The 20,326-nt window shown below is 40.0% G+C and overlaps 2 protein-coding genes and 1 long non-coding RNA gene across 6 annotated transcripts in view; 1 reads left to right on the top strand and 2 right to left on the bottom strand.

Annotated features, from left to right (window-relative positions):
• Nucleotides 1–6,497, bottom strand: part of cep89 (centrosomal protein 89) — a 63,197-nt gene extending 56,700 nt beyond the window's left edge. For all 3 annotated transcript variants that reach the window (XM_071488271.1, XM_071488270.1, XM_071488272.1), the window contains exons 1-4: nucleotides 5,275–6,497; nucleotides 4,564–4,670; nucleotides 3,615–3,761; nucleotides 2,615–2,807 (exon numbers count right to left, since the gene is read on the bottom strand). In XM_071488271.1, coding sequence (XP_071344372.1) covers nucleotides 2,615–2,807; nucleotides 3,615–3,761; nucleotides 4,564–4,670; nucleotides 5,275–5,316 — 489 coding nt within the window. In that variant the 5' untranslated portion in view covers nucleotides 5,317–6,497. The remainder of the gene's footprint in view (nucleotides 1–2,614; nucleotides 2,808–3,614; nucleotides 3,762–4,563; nucleotides 4,671–5,274) is intronic.
• On the top strand, nucleotides 2–4,553 carry LOC139627491 (uncharacterized). The gene is made up of 3 exons (XR_011692579.1): nucleotides 2–2,449; nucleotides 2,741–2,816; nucleotides 3,649–4,553. It is a non-coding gene; the product is annotated as an uncharacterized lncRNA (long non-coding RNA).
• A 148-nt stretch (nucleotides 6,498–6,645) lies between the features above and the next one.
• rhpn2 (rhophilin, Rho GTPase binding protein 2) overlaps nucleotides 6,646–20,326 on the bottom strand; it is a 31,241-nt gene continuing 17,560 nt past the window's right edge. Inside the window, exons 5-15 of one of the 2 annotated variants that reach the window (XM_071488273.1) lie at nucleotides 20,073–20,150; nucleotides 19,200–19,324; nucleotides 18,542–18,708; nucleotides 16,438–16,625; nucleotides 16,077–16,233; nucleotides 13,561–13,680; nucleotides 13,189–13,383; nucleotides 12,655–12,731; nucleotides 10,827–10,973; nucleotides 9,471–9,626; nucleotides 6,646–9,045 (exon numbers count right to left, since the gene is read on the bottom strand). In XM_071488273.1, the coding sequence (XP_071344374.1) occupies nucleotides 8,779–9,045; nucleotides 9,471–9,626; nucleotides 10,827–10,973; nucleotides 12,655–12,731; nucleotides 13,189–13,383; nucleotides 13,561–13,680; nucleotides 16,077–16,233; nucleotides 16,438–16,625; nucleotides 18,542–18,708; nucleotides 19,200–19,324; nucleotides 20,073–20,150 (1,677 nt within the window). In that variant the 3' untranslated portion in view covers nucleotides 6,646–8,778. The remainder of the gene's footprint in view (nucleotides 9,046–9,470; nucleotides 9,627–10,826; nucleotides 10,974–12,654; nucleotides 12,732–13,188; nucleotides 13,384–13,560; nucleotides 13,681–16,076; nucleotides 16,234–16,437; nucleotides 16,626–18,541; nucleotides 18,709–19,199; nucleotides 19,325–20,072; nucleotides 20,151–20,326) is intronic. The other variant, XM_071488274.1, reaches the window with a different exon arrangement.

Here is a 20,326-nt window from a genome sequence, read left to right as displayed (position 1 = left end):
ACAGGCAGTCAGACAGATTGTGAGTGACTCCTTTCAAAGTGATTTCCCAAGCCCTGCTGCCTGGATCCCTTTTGTGCGAAGCAATTTCAGAGACCACTGCATTTATGGCTTTTGTCAAAGTGACAATACACATAAGACATTCATTGTTGTGAATTAAAGCAATGTGAATGAGTTACACTGGTGAGTTAAGTGTAAATAGCAGTCGCAGCTGAAAAAGAAGAGCAGGAAAGAAGCGAAGAATGAAATACATGACTGAGGAAGATTGCTCTGTAACAAACTATAACCTGTTCATGCAACGATTAAAAGAGGCATAGCAACCACATGATTAATCATATTTTCACATGCAAACACAGTACAATGATTTTTTTCATACCCACTCACATCCTAATGCTGCCTCCTGCATAATAAAGACGGCAGCTGATGAATGTGGCTGTCTGTTTACAGTCTTGCAGATTTATGAAGGTACAGACTGATGGATCTTATTTGTATAGTGGTACATCATTCTGTTAGACTTTAAAATATGAAGTACTACACTGTGTAAACACCTGATATCATGGTGTAAGTAATACCAACATCTTATTTTGTGTTGCTAAAATATTTCCAACTAACTTTGACTGAGTAGTGTTGTGAAGAAACTAGCAGGCAGCTAGACTCAACAACAGCCTGGAAAAACAACTGACAGGGGGAATAGAGCCCACTGGGACTCATATAGGTTATCAACCAAAGCAGCATACAGGACATCAGCATGAATAGGACAGCATGAGTCTGTGAGAGCAGACTCTTGGAGATATAATCACTGGGATACTGTCACACAAGAAGAAATTACATATTTTATATAGACCATGGAAAAAGACTTGACAGTGAGTAGGTAAAGCAAGACATTCCAGGCACTGAGAGAAAGACATTTTAGAGGTGTGGCTGGGTAAAAAAGTACCCACTATTAATACACTGTAGCCAATGACTACAGTAAATCACAATTACAAAGGCATAGAAAAAACTGCACTAGCAAAGAGGAACAATAGTTAAAAGTAAATCCCAACTAACACTGATTAAGCAGAGCACAGACCTCTGCCAAGGCCAATGTCAAACAACATACACCAAACATTCAAATTCATACTAAATGATCCTGATCCGGCCCAAAATTTAATGGGTTCCTCCCTGGTCCATGCGCCATCTCGCCACCAAGTTCAGTGCCAATTTGTTCAGTACTTTTTGCATAATACTGCAGAATAAACAGACTCAGGTGAAAACATAACCTCCTTGGCAGAGATAAAAACAACAACTTAGGTTAACCAGATCCTGTTAAAGTTGTAACAAAGACTGTACAGGTCACTTCTCTACAGTATAAGACTCACCTTTATTCTTTGTACAGCTGTGCCTCCCAGTGGGTAAGATGGGTATCACAATGCCCACAGTAAGCTTCAGAGGCATTACAAAGTAAACCAATTATAAAAGCTATGATAGATATTTTACCCTTTCAACATACATATTCAACACAGACCTTGCCGTGGTCAAAACAACTTTTTTTGCTTAGGAAGGTTCCAACTGTGTGAAATGACCCGGAAGTATCTAAGTGGCAGCCATGATCAGATTCTCTAAATGATAAGGAAAGGAGCTTCAATGCCTTCCTTCTTATCTCCTTAAGCATAGAAAACACTGGACCTTCCTTGACGAAAGGAAAGTAGAAAATGCCATCCCACAATTTCTTGCCTCAACAACAATTAAAGCAAAGCAACATTGTAGTTTCACCACAGCAGACCCACATAAAAGTAGAAACAACACAGATTCTGTTTTATGTTTGTGACACGATCCAAAACTTCCTTGTATGATTGGCCAAGCTCCAAATCCATAAATATATCATTCTCTTTCAGCTCTGTCCAGATTTGTAGTTAACAGAATCTACATAACAAAATACTGTATACATAAATGTAATTTCACTAAATCCCCTCCCATTGTGTAATGCACTAAAAATGTATTTTCTCTACTCTTCTCTACAAATGTGGAAAAATGTCAAAAGCACCGATGCTAAGAAACGATACACTAATGATGAGTATAATTTATTCTGATCCCTTATTCAGTTCCTTATTTTTATTTAATTACTATTTTAATTGCTCAACTTTTTCTACTTGTGTATTCCTGCCATGTTATCTTATTTTAACATTTCAATCTGTTTGCTTTGTTTTTGTGGTTAGGAAAGGAGTGTTTGTCCATGTCTAGCCCTTGTTTAAAGCAGATATTCAGACATGTCATAACATGAGAAGCACAGGTGTAACTAACAACATGATAACAATGTCTAAGTGAGCCAGTGTACAAACAGGGCTCTGCTAGATGTAATGCATGTCTTTATTTAGATAATTAATTACACCTGTGCTGTTCTTGTTCTAATGAGTTATTGGCAGCTGCCCAGTGCAATGTTCTGTTGTTGGCCACTAAACAACTGCAATTGGAGGTGAAGTGGTTTGTTAAAAAACTCTTTGACAGCAGTTTTTTTATGATGAGAAGAACATTTCTAATTTGCTTTCAATGAAAACATTTTGCAATTAAGATTAGAACCATAGACAGAAACTTTGTAAAAGCTCAAACAGAAGAACAAGATCTTTCTGTAAAACCCTACCTTAGCTTTTAATGGCAGAGCATAAACAGGTTCTGTGATTGAACAAGTCTCCCCTCTGTCCAGTGTTTGATAGATATGGTCCTCCTCATCCTCTTCATTATCTAACTCCTGCTGCTTGTCTTCCAGCTCCTCCTCTGAGTGGTCAGGGGAGGACAAGTGTGGCCGGCTAGCCAAATCTTCTGACCATCTGTCTCTGAAGAAGGTAAGAATTTATCTTAGCTGGACAAAGTAATACAACCTATTTAACTTCTACTATAAGCATTTCTCACAGCAAACATTTTGACTTGTTATACTAGGAAAATCACAGGTGATACTAATAACATTCACAATGGCTCTGACACATTCAAGCGTAAGTACATGAAAGTGTAACATTAAATAAGCCTGCACAATATCATGACCCTGGAACTGAAGCAGCTAATTGGAGATCAGGTGTAATTAATTTTATCATTTCCCCCTATGCTTTTCATTTTATGACATGTCAAAATTTATTTTGTGAGGCCTACATTTAAAAACTTTTAAAAAACATTCCTAAGGCTCATATAGGACCCACTACAAGATAAGTTTTTAAAGACAGATGTTCCCAAAGTTATGAGGAAACAGATTATTTCAAACTGAAGAAAAAAATGGCCTATACTATCATTATATATTATATACTTTATATCAAAACCTAAAAGGTAATATTTTCATATGTATTTTTTCCCTCTTTTTCAAGGTCACATCCCACATTTTACAAATGGCTCTTTTACATTTACAACCCCTTTTGAAGATCATAGAATTTCTACTTTAAAAGGAGCTCAAATTATAGGTTTACTGCTATTTCTAAAAACAGGACCAAAAACCAGTGTGCCATCTTGGCCCATTCAGGGACCAATTTTCTACGCAAACACACTTGATAAATACAGACCCAGGTCAAGTTTAAATTGGAGGCCAACTTGCGTAGTGAGAATCACTTGTCATCAAGCTTTTGATAATACTGGTGTGTTTTCCAGATGAGGTTCACCTATTGTAAAGTGTTGTGCTGATGTTTGGTTCAGATATGAAGGACTCTGATCGGTCACTCTCAGAGAAAGACCTCCGCCTGGCAGGAGGGAGGGCCCATGTCTGTCCCGTGAGCGATGAAGACAAGATGGCTGCTGCTAAGGCTGATCTGTAGATGGAAAATCACAGTTAATTTGAGGAGAGACGGACAATTTGTGTAACAGAAAGGCACAAGAAATGCAACCTAGTTGTCATATCAAAATTTCATGGTCATAATTTATTATTTCTATTATTGATATTGATGTGACACATTGTTTTATTATGCTATCAAACTCAGTTTCTTTAAATGAATTGATAGCATTGTTTTACATTCACCATATGGAGTAGTATGATTGACCCCATGGCCAATGCTTAAAAAATGTCTCCTTCATCCACCCCTTCATTTTTAAAGCACAACAATAACCCTGTGACCCTGATAAGGTACGTTCAGCAAAGAAAAAAACTCCACCCTATCAATTAAGTTTGCGGTAAAGAAAGGAAAATGAATGATGAAGATTAGTGATGTGTATGACAGTGAAAGCTCTTACAGGATGAAACCAGATCCACATGTAGTACATGCAGTAGCAGCATCAACTTGAACAAATGGGTCAAAAATCTCTTACAATCTAGCAACAAAATTGTTCACAATATTGCCCATTTGTTGCCTAATAAGTGACTCTTGCGAGACACATTCTAGAGGCTGTGTTTCAACAGAAATCATTCAACTGCTATGCATAAACACTGAGAGAACTTTTCACCACTGCAAATAATGATGTGAATTTAACAGAATGTGATTATTAAGCTTAATTTCTATTGAACCTTACAAATTGGTACAGGCAAAACATTGCAAAACAGTTGTTTAACAGGAAACAGTGTCATCCTTTCCCAAAATGAAAGGATGTTGGATAAAGATGATGGAGAGTGTTAGGTACCTGGGTCTCTCAGGTGAGGGGTCTGGGCTGCGGGGGGGTGGGGTACGAGGCACAGCAGGCTTTGGAGCAATGGAGGCAGCAGGGATCAAACCAGGGGCTATATGTTTCTACACAACACACACAGAGGAGAGGTTAGGGAGAGGGTTAGAATAAAACACATTAACACACACACACACCCTTGGTTCTTTGACAATGGTTGAGGAGGATTTAAGTTAGTACATAAAATAACACCCAAACTGAGGAAGAAAGACAGAGGCTACATAGGAGGGAAAGGTTGGAAAGGACAACATAATCACAACATGACCACTTGATTAACGTGATACCAATCTCACAACAGCCTCTTACAGCAGTGTGCTGTTTCTACTGTATACTGGTCACTGCATGTCAAGTATTCAATTGTTCTTGAAGTGCCTTTCCAAATTGCAGAAGGTAAGTAGTGGACAATATATCCCTCACTTTACTCACTGTCACCTTCTGGGTCAAAAAAATTAATACCATACACCACAAGAGGTATTAATGCTAATATAATGGCGTTACCAAAAGTAAGCTGCTATATTTCTGAAAATATTTAACCTTTGTAACCCTAAGTAGTTAGAAGTTAGCGTGGTTTCAATGACCAACGACAGCTCGGTTCATACACGAGAAAAAGCACTTAGACGTTCAACTAGGTAGAGACAGGATTATTTGTTTTGTAAAAGACTGAAAACTTACAAACTCTTTGTCTTTCTCTCTCCTGAAGCTGAATTTTAGCATAATGGAAAATAGGTTTTTGACCCTTCCGTCACCAGCTAAGTAAGTCTTCCAGTTTAGGCAAAGAGCTTGACTCGTTTACCGCGTATTCTTGAAGCCTAATAGCATTGCAAAAGTTTACTTCTCGCTGTTATATGTTTCAAATTATCAGTCCTCCTTGGCCGTTAAACCGATAAAGCAAAATGAGTAAGCTAACTATATTCAACAGGCTGGCTGCTTGTCGATTCCTCGTATCTAGACGCTCTACCAAGAGAACACACGTCGCTACAAAAGTAGCGTTGATTGGCTAAAAGTGAAGAGGGGAGCCAATCAGTGACTGCTATAATTCACCTGGCAACGAGGTCCTTAACAACCAGCGTCCTAGCCAAAAGGGGGCGATATTGTTCCATTTAATGATCAGCTCCAGTGACCCCCCCCCTTAAAAACATGATTACCTTTTAAAGTGTTCGCTACACACATATCACATTGCTGACCATGCAAATATTTAAATTCCATGCAGACTACTTTGTCCACAATATGTTTTAAATACCTGCAAATCTAAAGATGTGGCGCTACCCTCCAAACTTGGTTAAGTATCTCCACATTAATCAAAGCTGAGTGACAGAATTTAGGTTTTCCAAGAAAGAACAGAAAAGGCCGACGTATGTTGTCATAACAAGCATCCATACATCTAGTTTCTATACACATCTGGGTGATTATAATAATACACTTTACACTGTTTGTAGAGTGTAATATACTTTATACTTTACAAAACAAAACACAACAAAACAAAAAAGTGTATTTTCAGTTCCACCTGACTGTAAATCACTTGGAAAACCCAGTGCAGTGGGAGTTTTATCAAGTGCTGCCCTTTGCCCATAGCAATGTCAACAGATTTGATTTCTGCAATATTCACTTGTCCTGTAAGAATAAATACTGCAGAGATTGTGACCTTTGGGGGATTCATTTCCAGCTGAGGTCCAAAGCTGTAAGGATCAGCAGTCTGCTCTTTCACTCAGGCAGAACTCCCTTCTGCACATCACACAGCACACAAACCACACACAGACATTGCCCAGCCATTGTAGAAAGTCTGATGCTATGAATGGTATGGTTGAAGAAAGGCCTGATGGGTAAAACTTAATCACATGGTGTTTCTCTTCTCTTCTCTCTATGATGGTGGATTAGGATGCCATGTGAGCGCAGGCCAGATTTAAAACAGTTCATAGCCCATGCGTGTGGACTCAGTGAGGGGTGTGGTCAAACTTCATTCCACTCATTCCCACCCTGCTTGGTAGTTTCAACCACTGAGATACACAGAACAACAATTATGAACTAAAACAAAAATCCAGGAGATTTGTTTTGTCCCAGTTTTATTGAGATTTGAGTTTACACATATAACACAAAGACTTACTAACAAAGCATTTACACCACAGTTGCTATGCAGCACAGATTACAGATAAAGAAAAGGCAACCTGAAACCTCTGAAGAATAGGTGCTGTTACCCTGTGCACATACAGTGGGATCGAACCACTTGTTTTACCCCACTGTACACCAAGGCATTTAGAGTCATTATGCACTGTGAAATGCATACAAAGATCATTAAAAACATCATACCTGTGTAGGTAGACCCGCCTCTGTTAGCACACTTAGATGGCACTTATTAATATGTATCAATTACTGCACATTCTTGTTATAGATTTATTGTGATACTTGATTTAATATAAATGGCACTCAAGACACCACATTAGGTAAACAGGGACAGTAAAGAGTGTTATATCTTCTCAGTGTTACTGTTTAAAAAAACAACATGTTAAAATATCTTTACACAGACAAAATGTACCAGTATATAAGTTCACCAAATGATTTAGCAAGGCTAGTAAAATACATTCCTCCAAGAAACCAACCAAGAAATCCAACGTGCAAAAAATTCACAACTTGACCACTCACAAACTAGTTCTGACACCTACAACTTACAGGCAAATATATATATATTTTTGTGTGTATATTTCATGACATAAATAATTTGATTATCAAATGTGTATAAGAATCTACTTTGTAGATAAAGAGATAGTCCAACACTGCAAAGTGTCAGTTGAATCTGGGATGTGACGAGAATTAAGACAAGTAGAGACAAATAGTAGAAACCTGACTGTGGGCATTGATCAAAGTCCCCGTTGGGTGACTGGCTGTCTAGATTCAATGCAGGAATGTCATCATTGTGCCCACATTCTTCCCTTCTGAAGATAAAATAACCTTTAACCACATCAAGATTCACATTACTAGAGACACACAGCTCATGCTCTTCTTACAAATGGACAAGCTGCCAGATAGCAGCACTGATAAAAGAGGGTGGGTAAGATGAGTCAGGATGGTAAATGGTACATACTGACATACCAGAGACATGGAGGCATTTTGGTTTGTGGCATAACTGGTACATTAAGCAAACCTAAAATACCAATATTTCCATTTACACTGTGTCCCAGGCATGGCACTCAACAGAAACAATAATCTTCAAAGGCTGTCTCACAAATACAAAAGTGACAGTAATACAGAACCAAGGTATATATATTTATGTATGTTTTTTAGCAGCTTATAGAACATTGCATTCAGCAACTCTCCCCAGATGAAAAAAAACAACTGCAGAGCACAATTTGTTTTCCCTCAGTCACTGTTTAACATACTGCAACAAGGTTACATCTACATATGTATCTAGAAAATATATGTATTTCAAACCCCAAAACTGATCAGTATCCACTCGTTTCAACAAATATCGTGGCAATGACCTAAGCCTTCATGTGTACAGTATGGAATAAACATGTACTGAGGATACGCAGAGAACATAACTGCACAGTGCACAGCTACATCAGTACACAATGGAGCTAACAAGGGACTGCTTAAGCCACAGTAAAATCACCCCCTTGCAGTCAAGCAGAAACCGACACTGGGGCATGTTTGTACAACTTTGTTTTCGTCCTTCAATTCTGAGATGACAGTTTGACTTAGAAACCTGTCTCAGTGCTGTGTGTGTGTGTGTGTGTGTGTGTGTGTGTGTGTGTGTGTGTGTGTGTATATATTATATATTATATATATATATATATGGAATGATAACTGGTAAGTTTTTCCCACAGTGCAGTTGTACTGTGCTGTACGCATACTGGCATGGTACAGAAAGATTTTCCATTATGTTTTGGTGTGAACAGTCCAGATCACTTCAGATACTGAACTGTGCTGGGAGGGCACCCATGTACAGTATTTAGCACAGCTACTTTCCAGGGGAGCTGGCAGTGATGCCACATTGGTGACCAGCAAGCTACATACACTACTGCTCTTTATTCTAGTGGGAACACCAAAGGCCACTGACACTGTACCAAAGTAGGTCCAGTATGGGTACAGCACAGTACTGGATACAGCCATACTTGGCTCAATATGCATACTGCACAATGCTTGCAGACAGTAAAAAGTCTGCAGCTAGTGTCTGCAGCTAGTTCAGTACAGGGCGCTGTCGTTGTTGTAGGAGCTGGAGCTGGGGAAGGTGGGATACTGTTTATTCCAGGGCTGGGTGCTGGAGTGGTCTGCTGTGGGAAGGCTGAGGGTGCTGGCACTCTTAAGCTTGTTCTTCAGGCCCCAGCTGAGGAAGGAGGACTTCTTGGTTACTTTGCGGGACTTGGGGTTCTTGTCGTCATCATCATAGGCCAGACAAATCATGGAGTAGGTCTTCGGCAGGTTTCCACAGAAGGTGGCACTCTTGGTAGGCTGGACAGAGAGAGATTGACAGTGGCATTTAGTGGAAAGGGAAAGTCACAGTTTGTTTAATCAGAGTTGCTGTCTTGCTTTGGACGCCATTCAGTCTCAATCAATATATATAGAGTCGATAAGTCAGCATTTAAGTTGGGTCATTTTGTCACTGTCACAGAATCGATCTATTCACTTTAATTCATTTGAATCACACAGCTGCATTCTGTACATGTAGGTCAGATACAAAGAGATCTTTCTCATGAAAAACCACACAGGCTATTTATCCAGGCAGAAAACACTACCTCCAAGGAGAAATCTGGAGCTCTCCTCAGTTATCTGATACAAAGACCAATTTTACTGTCACTGTTTGTCAATCAAACAAACCAGACAGATTACTTTTCTTTTTCTCTCAGCCAAAAGGAAGGAAAGGGGGCATAGCATACCATGGGGGGGTTGCTATCCATCATGCTGACCACCTGGATGTCAATTCCCTCCTCGTTCACGTCCTTTAGCAGCCGCATCACGTCGCTCACACCCGACCATTTGCAGTCAGTGTCGCCCACGGCAACAATGTAGTCACCTTCTTTGAGCCCATCAGCCTGAAAAAGACACATGGAAGAAGAGGAGTTAGAGAGGAGGGCCGGTTACTGCAGCAGACAGAGTAAACATTTACACTGGAGGGTTTGTTTGAAAGAAAATCACATCAGGTTCACCTACTTTCCTTCAACACCCTGGAGGTAGCTGGGATCAGCAGAGAAAACACTGAGCCTTAGCCCCAAACAAAGCTTTTTTTTTTTACTCAGTAGAGCACATCAATTCATAGCTGTGGGAAATCTGTCTTATCTACATGTGCTCAACTATTTCTGTCCAATAAGTTGATCTGTGTTCAGCAGATGCAGATCAGTCAAGTCTAAAATAAATCCCGCTGAATGCAGTATTAAAAGTTATAAAGAGTCTGGCCTAGTTAAGCTTATGCAATACTACTAATCTGTTTCTCTACATAGCCTACAGCGCCTAATAAGAATCTGCTCTTTGTCAGCGCCTCTTAATGAGCTGTCAGACTGAACAGGATTAGCAGCCGGTGTGGATGAGGATGAGGAGAGGGAGAGGGAGAGGGAGAGGGAGAGGGGAGCCTCCAAACATTCTTTGAGGCTCCTGAATCCTGTTTAGGTTTCTGGGATGACTGTATTCAGTCGAATGTTGTCTGAAAGGTTAAGTATATTTGAACCAACTTGATATTCAATATGCCAGCATGTCTGAAATTTTAAGCTCTTAATTTTCCCACTGTAGAAAAAGCCACTCAGTGATAGTTAATCCTGCTGAATGGAGTTTATATTGAGCAACCTTTGCATCTGGCTTTTGTTTAAGTTTGACAAAAGAAAATACTGAGCAGGGTCCTTGAAATATTTTCTTAAAAGAACATAGTTTGTTAAAATATTTCCAACAGCCTGGAGATGATGAAAACTACAGACGTCTCTGGTGATGCATCAGTTAATGAAGGTGAGAGTAAGTCATAGATAACCCTTCTAAGGCTAAAAATGGACTCTCAAAACTATGTCATATGGCCATACAGATGGAGTTTATTCAACTGACACCAATTTGCATCACAGTACTTTGATAAAAATAAATGAAATCCTGATATTCGCTGTGATGGATTACCTATCTCAAGATCATTTCAAGTATCTGCAAGCTGATTTTTATACCATGCTGACATTCACTGAAACCAAGGGTTGGCTGCATCATGGAAAATCAATCTTCCCCTGTTCAGTTAAAAATGCAAAGAATATAGGTTAACTCACAGCAGCTGGGCAGAGGGGGTCCAACGAAACCACCTGGACTGGTGATTCTCCTTTCAGGGTGAAACCCAGGTCTCTGTCTTCTGTGCAGAGTCGTACTGTCCGTGGGGCTGTCCACCGCTGCTTGGCTGAGAAGACTGACAGAGGGCCCTGAGTGGAGACAGTGAGGAGACACAGTTAATGAGGCTACGAGAGGATAGTATCCTGTAGAGTTCAAAGATTTTAGTGAACGCCTGGGGGAAGACCAAAATCCAGCATAATAATCCCCTCTTGTGTCTTTTTGGGCTTGTTAAACATGGTTTAAATCCACACGTGTGACCTGCTACTACAGCGGACATACACCTCATAACCAGCACTGTGGTCAGGGTGAGACTCATGTACATCTAAACCCCAACTGACAGGTGGTGTACGAACATTATGTATCAACCAAGTGACACATATGAAAAACATGTAGATACACAGTACTTGCCGTATTGTATACACAACAACAGCTGTACAACACAACCAAAATCACAACCGGGAACTATTTTCGTTAGAATTTTTTTGCATTTATCAATTAGTCCTTTAGATATAAAAAGAGAAAAATGGCTGAATCATCCAGAAATAATAGAACCAGAAGTGATGTCTTAAAATGTATTATTTTATCTGGCCGGCAGTCAGAGTTACAGGAAAGCATTTTATTAATGACAATGACTTAAACTGAGTTAACAGTGTATTTTCTAATTAATAACACTGACTTATCATTTCTGCACTAGACTGAACTGATCACAGACATGTCCTACTTTCCCATTTAGCCTGCTGAGGCCTCTTCTGCTATCTTGCATTAATACACTAATCTGCTGGGAAAATCTCTTCTCCAGTTAATCCTGACAATCAATCGTATGTAACGCCACAACGAGGCCTGTCACTCACGCTCATCTAATTATCACTAGAGATTTTATGGAGAGACAGTAATGGATTTATCTTTTCAGCCTCTCACTGCTCTGCAGATCTTGTTGGATTGTGTCTTGTTGCTGAGACAGGTAATGAAGATCAAGTTATTTGCTTGTCTCGAGTTTGAAGCTGCTTCTTTGTTATAGTTCTTGTTAACTGTGCTAGATGATTGAAATGGTGTACTTGAACACAATTCAGTATCTCTTTCAGGGGATGTGAATAGAGGATTCCAGTTACTGGGACAGTGGAAGCCACCAGCCACCACCATGATAATGTGAGCAGTATAATAATATGACCTCATACATTTTAGCAAGAGCAATCCCAAAAGGATCAAACTTCAGCTTTTATCTAGCTAGAAACAGGAGGAATTTATGACGTGCTATTGGGGGAATAACATGAATGTAAGTCAATCTTTAGAGAGATTCATGAAACCTCATCTTCAGAATGAAATCTTCAGGTAAATTCAAATAACCAGCATTGACTTGAGTAGAGATGTTTTCCCACAACAGCAGTGCTAAATTGTAATTGCAAACTCCACCTCCTGCCATCTGCCTATGAAAAAATATCACAACAACCCAAGTAGAATTCAAGCCAGGGTCAGAGCCCCTGTATCCATGGTTAGTGTTAGTTTAGTATTTGTTGCTTTGGATGAAAGTCCAGGAGGCATTGGACACAAGCAGGTTTTGGTCAAATGTGCCAAAGCTCCCAAGACTCTCATCCATGGTTGGTTGTAATCAGGAATAACAAAAATACACTCTGGGTGTTCAAAACAAAACAACACTTTGATGAACAAAATTCCAGAGTCATTTCATGTCACTTGCTGAATAAACCAACCAAGGTGTACAAAAAAAAACAAAAAACCGCAATGTGAGTGGAAAAAGATTAGTAACCCACATACCAGCCTCTGGAAAAAGTCGGTGACTTTCACCTTTGTGGTCGCAGGAACCTCCATCTCTGCTTTATGCTCTGTTTTAGCTGTGGAGGGAAAGGGAGGAAAACAAAGCTGTCATTCACAGTGTTTGCTGTCACAACCACATTTTAACTGTTGCCCTGTAGAGAGGCAGGCAGACAGTTTGCAGTGTAAACATTACATCATCTAAACCTTGAAATACATGTCACTTATCACGTCTGATTGCAGCAGGTGTGGTACGCAATACAGTTTTTACGAACTGTTTCCAGAGAAGCACACCTCACAAATCGACACACTGGTAGCTTGACGTTAGTGTCATTTGTGAAGTGTTTGTTGTGGTGACTCTAAGGTTACTGGTGAGTTTCTATGTCAACCACAGAGAGAATAGCTGTCACCTCAGTGACGCTTAATGGAGACTCAAATAAACTTAACAATCACTCTAATCCTATCTGAGCTCCTTGTGTTTACTCTAACAGGATATTCTCATTGATTGTGGCATTGCCTTCTCTTAAAAACACTCACAGATGATGTCAGGCGCCTCTATGTAGTCAGTGAATTCTTCCTCGTTGTCATTTTCACTCTGCTTTTTGAGTGAGCGCTGGTGACTGGCTTTTAAAATGTCCTCCAGGATCTCCAGCTTGTTCAGGTCATGGCACAAACCATAAATCCTCAAAGCCTCCTCGTGACCCAGGATGGCCCGTCGAATGTGTGCTTTACCTGGAGAGAGGGAGGGAAAGTCACCATTAAATGGATTAGGAGAGGAATAAAGGGAAGACAAGAGAACAACAGAGTAAAGAGGAAGAGAAGAGGGAACAGGTCTTCTGTCATTGACACTCTACTGTGATCTACTGTGTTCTGCTTTCTCCTGAGCTCAGCCTGTGTGGTCACGCTTACCAATGCGTTCACGCTCTTCTTTCTTCTTCAGGATGTCCAGAGGAGAGCGTCCCTCAGGGAGGCGATCGTAGACCTGTGACAAGGTCTTCTCCTGCTTGTCCTCATCATCACTGGGACCCACTGCGCACACAGAGAACACAAAGAGTTACTAACAGAGAAATATTAAAAAAAAAAAAAAAAAAAAAAAAAAAAAAAAAAAGAAAATCTTCTCCCATGCAGGACAGGGTTATCACTGAAACAAACCGCTAACACTACACTCACACACTGAAAAGTATGAAAAGAGATGAGTCAGTAGAGAGAGGTGATGAGTGGATCGGCTCTGATGTCATCTAAAACTGGATGCATGTATTAAAACACCCACCTGAGCCAATTATTTTTAGATTTAGATTTAGAAACCTGCGCTCGCTCACATATTACCATTATTTCTCAGTGAGATGGAAACATATTACACTGAAGTAAGATGGTTTAAATAAACAAACATTTATCTGTCTAAAATAAATAATAAAACATAGGTTCAGCAGACTAAACACAGAGTTGAAATTCCTGATGAAGCTTAAAACATGTTCACATTTTACAGAATGTGATTAATATTTTCCTCATACATTACAGATTATTTTGACCATCTGCTGTCATCAGCATGTTCATTTTTATAACTCAGCCCGTGAATATAACTGCAATAATATCTCACATTACTAGCACACAGTGCATTTCTACAGTATATCCATTCATGCAAACCTTTAAACTCTGCAGAAATGGACACATTGGCTTTCCTTTTTAAAAGGTATAAATTTGATGTATACAATATACTGTAATCGCATGTGTCAGATTAAGTGTACCTGTTAGCATAGATAACCAGAGACAATCTACACCATTTTCATGGCTCTCTTCTAAGCTCAGATCTGCTTCTGCTTCATATCCTGCTCATCACATTTAACAGGTAAATCTAAAGCAGCAGAGCTTTCTACACTCTGACTGGTCTGTTTCCCAGAGACAGTATAAAGCATTTATTTAGTGGTGTTTGTGGTTAATGTGTTTACTACAGCGGCCTTCATTCTGTCCGGTTTCTGGGCTGAGTCCTCTCTCTACAGTCCTGTGGTAATTGCTCTGTTCTCCTCATTCACACAGGAATCTGTTAATGAGCTGCCAAACTCAGAGCTGCTTTGCTCCATTGTTCCCCTATTCAGTCCTGTCCCATTCACAGCACAGGGTAAAACTATGGCCATCCACTGTAAAGCTTCATATAATCTGCTGTATTCAGTTTAATTTAGTTTTCAGTTTGATCTCTCTTTAACTGAAATTATAAAGGAGTAATAAGAAAGACAAAGGAGGAATGTTTGAGTTATGGACCAGTATAAAACAGAAAATAACAAATGAATCTAGCGTTTACTTTTTCAACTAAATGATTGGTTGTGAACTCTATAAAATATCAAAAATAGTGACAAGACATCAAGAAATAAAGCAATATGATACACACTTAGCAACCACAACTACCACCAATCACTGGAGGGTTTTTGTTCACTGACAAAACATCCATCTCCTCCTCTCTCTCTCTCTCACTCAGTTGCTGGCTCTCTCACTTGCTCTCTCTGCCATTTGATCATGTAGGCAGCATTAAGAGGCTACATAACTGTAATCCTCCAGCAGTCTACAGTACTTCCACTTCACTAACTCCAACTGTCTCTCTTTTTCCCTCAAACTCTCTCGCTGTCTTTCTCTGTCACGAGTTCCTGGAAGCACAGCCTCTCTTTACCGTGGGTTGTGTGTCCCTAAATAGCTGTTATGTAATAGCATTGTGGCTGGCTGTGGTTCAGACCAGCCGTCCGACATAACCAACCCAGGGGCCTACACAGCACTTTAAGAGAAGGATCAGGTTTTCCGGGGTATTCACAATCAGGCGGCTGAAGCCAGAAGTGTTTTACACCTTTACAGATAACAGTCAGGCTAATGCCACAGAGCAAATACATTACAGTAGGTGTTCTGGTGGAGAGGGAACGAGGTTTAGAGTCACTAAGGCTAAGCTGACGTGAAGTTCACCTGTTAAAGTTACTGTGGCAGTGCAGTGTTTAAAAGAGAAGAGGGACCATGTTTGATTTGTGTTGACTTTGCCACAGTTAGGTTATCACTAGAATACTTTGTGTTATAGTTTGTATATGAGGAACACACTTGTCTATATTTAACATCTAGGGCACTGCCGTACCTGGTGCAGTGCAGACTATATGCAAATGACTATGCATTGTCCTGCTCTGACAACAGTGCTTCTCAGAAGCAGAAAAAATAACTTGCGTGCTCATGTAAAGTAGCTTGAATCTACGATTACCAGCAGATAACAGACATCACTTCAGTTTCATTGCAAACTATCCAAGACAAAAACCAACAATACACTTCAGTTTTTACTGTCTTTGACATTTTTTTTTTCCAATTGGCAAACTTTCATTTTTCCTGATTTTCCCCAACTCATCTTTCAGACACAGAATCAGAATGAAAATTATTAACTTCTCTATAAACTGTTTCCTTACGCTGGTGGTCGAGCAGGGCTGAGGCTACAAAGTAGTGTGCCATGGAGCGGTAGTGGTTGGTTTTGACTTGCGACATGGTGGACCAGAAGAATGGGACATTGTCTTTGATTGGCGTCTGGATCATAGACTGATGGACTTGGTCGTAAGTTTCCGACACCTGGCAGGAAAAAGACACCAGAGTTAGTGAGACGACATTAAAATCACGGATCTGGATAAAATCACATATAAGGGTGTGGCTGTGGTGACATTATCACTTCACATTCATTTGCACTACAGTTTATCCTATAGAGTCCACGGCAAAGGACACAACACTGTGTCTATAGGATCTGAGGACTGTGTGTACACCTGTGTTTCTATTTACCTTTGCAGCCTCCTGGGCCATTTTCATCAGGGTGTAGAACTGGTTCTGAATCCCAGGCAGCACAGTCTTCTCAAACAGGCACTCCTGAGCCTGAGCGAGCATCATCCGAATCAACATACTGAGCATGGCTGGGCTCATGTCGTAGCTAGGGGTGTGGGTGAAGGTCTCCTTCAGGTGGTTCAGGACACCTGGGTGAGAAGGAATCATCAGTGCAGCTCAAAACCAAACTATTCCCACAAATAATCATACTTAACAAACATTTATTTCAGTGGGAGGTTCTGTGCCAAAAGGAAAACTACGAAGATTTTGTTAACTTGAGACCAGTTTGTATTTTTTAATGTTTAAAAAACAAGCCGAGAATAATCTGCATCCTGTTAAGCTCTGTGAGAACAAGAATAATTTGATTATTGTGTACTGCATACTAAGAATTACGTTTTTTATTTTTGTTTCTGATTCTACTTTGAGGCCTGCAGGGGATTAAATCTCCTTTCTCTGTCCTATCTCCACAGTGAAGTTAGGCAACATAATCCAAACAGATAATCCAAGCAGAATCTGTCATAAACATCCAATGTTGCAATGGTCATTTGTAAACAGAACATCTCCAGTTTGGGTTTGGTCTCATGTGATTATACGGGAGACAGTATTCATGCATCCTGTCTAGACGAAAATATGAAATGTACAGTAGATCCCCAACATTCAACAAGTTACTCTAACAGTAGCAGTTTGTACTACTAGTAGTCTGATGGAATAATGGTTTGGGCAAAACTCAGACAGTCCATTTGAAAGATTCATATAGTTTACTGGTTCCCAGTAACATGACAGACTGGGCTCTTCAGCATGCTGGTACATGCACAGCCCTGATTACTGACACTGTCTTATGCAGAGGTTTTAAAAAGGCTCCACACAGAAGTGAAGTGATTCAGTATGTCAGATCATCTTGGTCTGCTGCTGTGTTCAGTGAGGGATTAAAGCTCCCTGCGAGCAGTGAGATCAATGTCTGTGTGTTTCTTTAAAATTTAGCCAAGACACAAAGCTTCTTAAATTCATGTTCGATGCAGGCAATAAGACCATCTGCATTCCAAATGAGAGCGCCTCCCTCTTATTTTATAGATTAAAAACCTGGCAGCAGAGAGTTGTAGACAACTTAATAACAGAGCACTGACCCACAAGTCTTCATCTAAGACTCTGTGATAGCTGACTCGCCCCTCCAGTCCTCTAAACCTCTGTGTCCCTGGCTAAAGGGCACTGCAGCAGCCCATTAACAGCTAGCATCCCTGTCTATCACCTCCCACCTTCCCTTACTACTGGCTTGTCATACTAGTGACAACATTCCTCCTAACAGCATAATTGTTTTACTTAGTTAGTTCAAGCCTAAATTAAAGCCATCAAAGCAATACAACCAAACCCCCGGTCTGTTCAGAGCTGTAATTATACTGCAATACTCCTCATACTGCCAAGTCATAATTCTATCAAGACGAGTCTGAGCTTCCTGAAACCTCAGAGGGTTGGGAAGCAAGTTCATATGAGTGGTACTTTCTGGAGCTCCGCCACATGACAAGCAGCCAGAGAAACATCGACTGCACTCGTTCTCCGTCATGAAGCAGGAGTCACAGGGTGGAGGCTGGCGTATATTTTGAAAATAAGGCTGCGTTCACACTGGTACACTGTCACTGCACAGCGAGTGCCTTTTTAATGTTAGGGTCATTAGAAAATGTCTGCAAGGAGAAAAGATTGTCTTAAGTTTGGTACAATCCCTGCACCTGGAGACTGTTGGGCCACAGTGATGAGCTGATTTACATGTCAAATGTTAAAAAGAACAAAGCCATTAAGATGACATGTTGATGTTACTACTGTCTTTCTTTTTCTTCCTCTCTCTATTCAAGTCACTTATTATACATGTTCTTGAACAGTTCCTGTCAGTGGGAGCACTGCAGAATTTTAAAGCACTGCTATTATTTCATTTGATTATATCACTGAAACCAAATGCATGGGAACACAAAACTAATAAAGAAAGAATTGTTTCTGTGTATTTGAATGTTTGAAATAACTCTATAAAAAACCTTCTAGGCTGCTGACACAGTTCACCACTCCTATTTCTTCCTACCTGCAGCTTTCTGGAAGGAAGCGATGGCCTCCTCTAGGCCAACTATTGTCTGTCGGTCACTACGAGTAGCAATCTGAGAGTAGAGGGCGGCCATGTTGAAGAGGATGCTGGCCTTCTCCAGTGACAGGTTCTGTTGGCACAGTGGCACTCCTGTGAAGGAGTCGTACCTGAGGGAAGGAGGAGGGAGGCGTCATCAAAACATCACAAAATGCCTTGCAGAAAATAAAACTAAGTAAAGACAAGAAGATAAACAATGTAAAATATGCAACTAGTAAATAGTATATACTGAATATATAGAATATGATATTTGGAGTCAAAAATATATCGAGCAGGAATTAAGCAGTTAAGTGTAGCAAAAATAAAAGCCACAATTAAGAACTTTACATACAATAGCTTTTTTTTTTTCCTGCCCTAAATATTTATCAATGCCTGTTTGTCTTTGCTGTTTTCTCTCTAGATAAACTAGTTGATCCATGGATTTTTGGTTGTGACAGAAAATGAGTATTTGCTGTTAAAGCTCAAAGGCTTTGGGAACCCTGGTGTAGTGACTCACGGCAGCTTTGACTATAATGTTTCCTGCTGAATTTCATTTTGATAACTGCTCTTATTATTAATATAGTATAGATTTTAATGTTGTTCTAATTGTAATGGTAAGTACCAGGTGAAGAAGATGCCAGTCTGACGATTTGGGGAGAAGAACCGGCTCTCCAACAGAGGAAGATGGCTGTAGTATTTCGCCAACATCTCCACTCCAGCCACGCTTCGACTTGGTGTTCGGCAAGCCTGGGACATGAGAGGAAAGAGATCTGTTACTACTGCTGAACAAGATGTTAAACAGAAGCCCTGTTAAAGGATCAGTTCACTCAAACCACCAAAAAAAGCTTTTTTTTCCACTCACAATAATCTAACCTAGTTATCTGGATAGGTTGTCTTCGATGTTCTGAGGTTTTCGCATACAAATGAAACAGTAGTGGGTTTTTTCTTTTTGTTTTTATTTGTGTCGCTAACAGCATCGAAAATTTACATTTACGAAAAATGTTTCAAGAATCAACGTCCAACAAATCTGTTGACAGCAAGATCTGTGGAGAATCCAGAGAAAGTTGGACATTATTTCTGGAAAGGTGCTTTGCTGTTTTTCAGAAGTCATTTCCAAAGTTTTGAGAACCACACACTGTAAAAAAAAACTCATTCATCTTCATTGTGTTTGGGCGACGGCAGAAATACCAGAGACCAATATCTCCGTACTTCAGACAGTGAATCCAAAACGATTTGCAAGGTTAATAATGTTAGTAACGTTTTTGTGATTTGGGTGAAGCAACCATTTAACTCTTAAGACAAATATATCATGGTACTTAATGTGGTGGGAACTTTAATGAATGCAGGGCATATTAAACCCCTTTAAGCACATGATTAATCTGAAACTAAGCTTTGTTTTATCTGTCTCTTAACAAATGGGGGGCCGCTGGTGCAAATGTAACACATCCGAAAAGATTCATATATAATGTCAGATCAAACTGTAAGTGTAGGTTACCTGTCGCAGGTCCATCAGGTCAGCAATCTCATCTTCAAAACTGTTTCCGTCTTCACTGTAGTGCTCCAAGATAAAGTCCTGTAAACAATAAACAGATCTCATCATCTCTACATTATATTTTCTGGCCAAAACCTTTGACCTTTCAGTCACAGGACGGCCTCTCGTACAACACCTCCTCTCTGTCACATCATGTCCGAACTGTACACAGAAGTCTGACTGTGTGGTGTCAAGTAGACCAGTGAGAGCTGTCACTC

Source organism: Trachinotus anak, unplaced genomic scaffold, assembly GCF_046630095.1.
Source record: "Trachinotus anak isolate AG129_WGS33_773 ecotype Australia unplaced genomic scaffold, CSIRO_AGI_Tana_v1 ptg000011l, whole genome shotgun sequence".
Taxonomy (NCBI): domain Eukaryota; kingdom Metazoa; phylum Chordata; class Actinopteri; order Carangiformes; family Carangidae; genus Trachinotus; species Trachinotus anak.
Note: the sequence above shows the minus strand (reverse complement) of the source record. Positions and strands in the feature narration are given on the sequence as shown.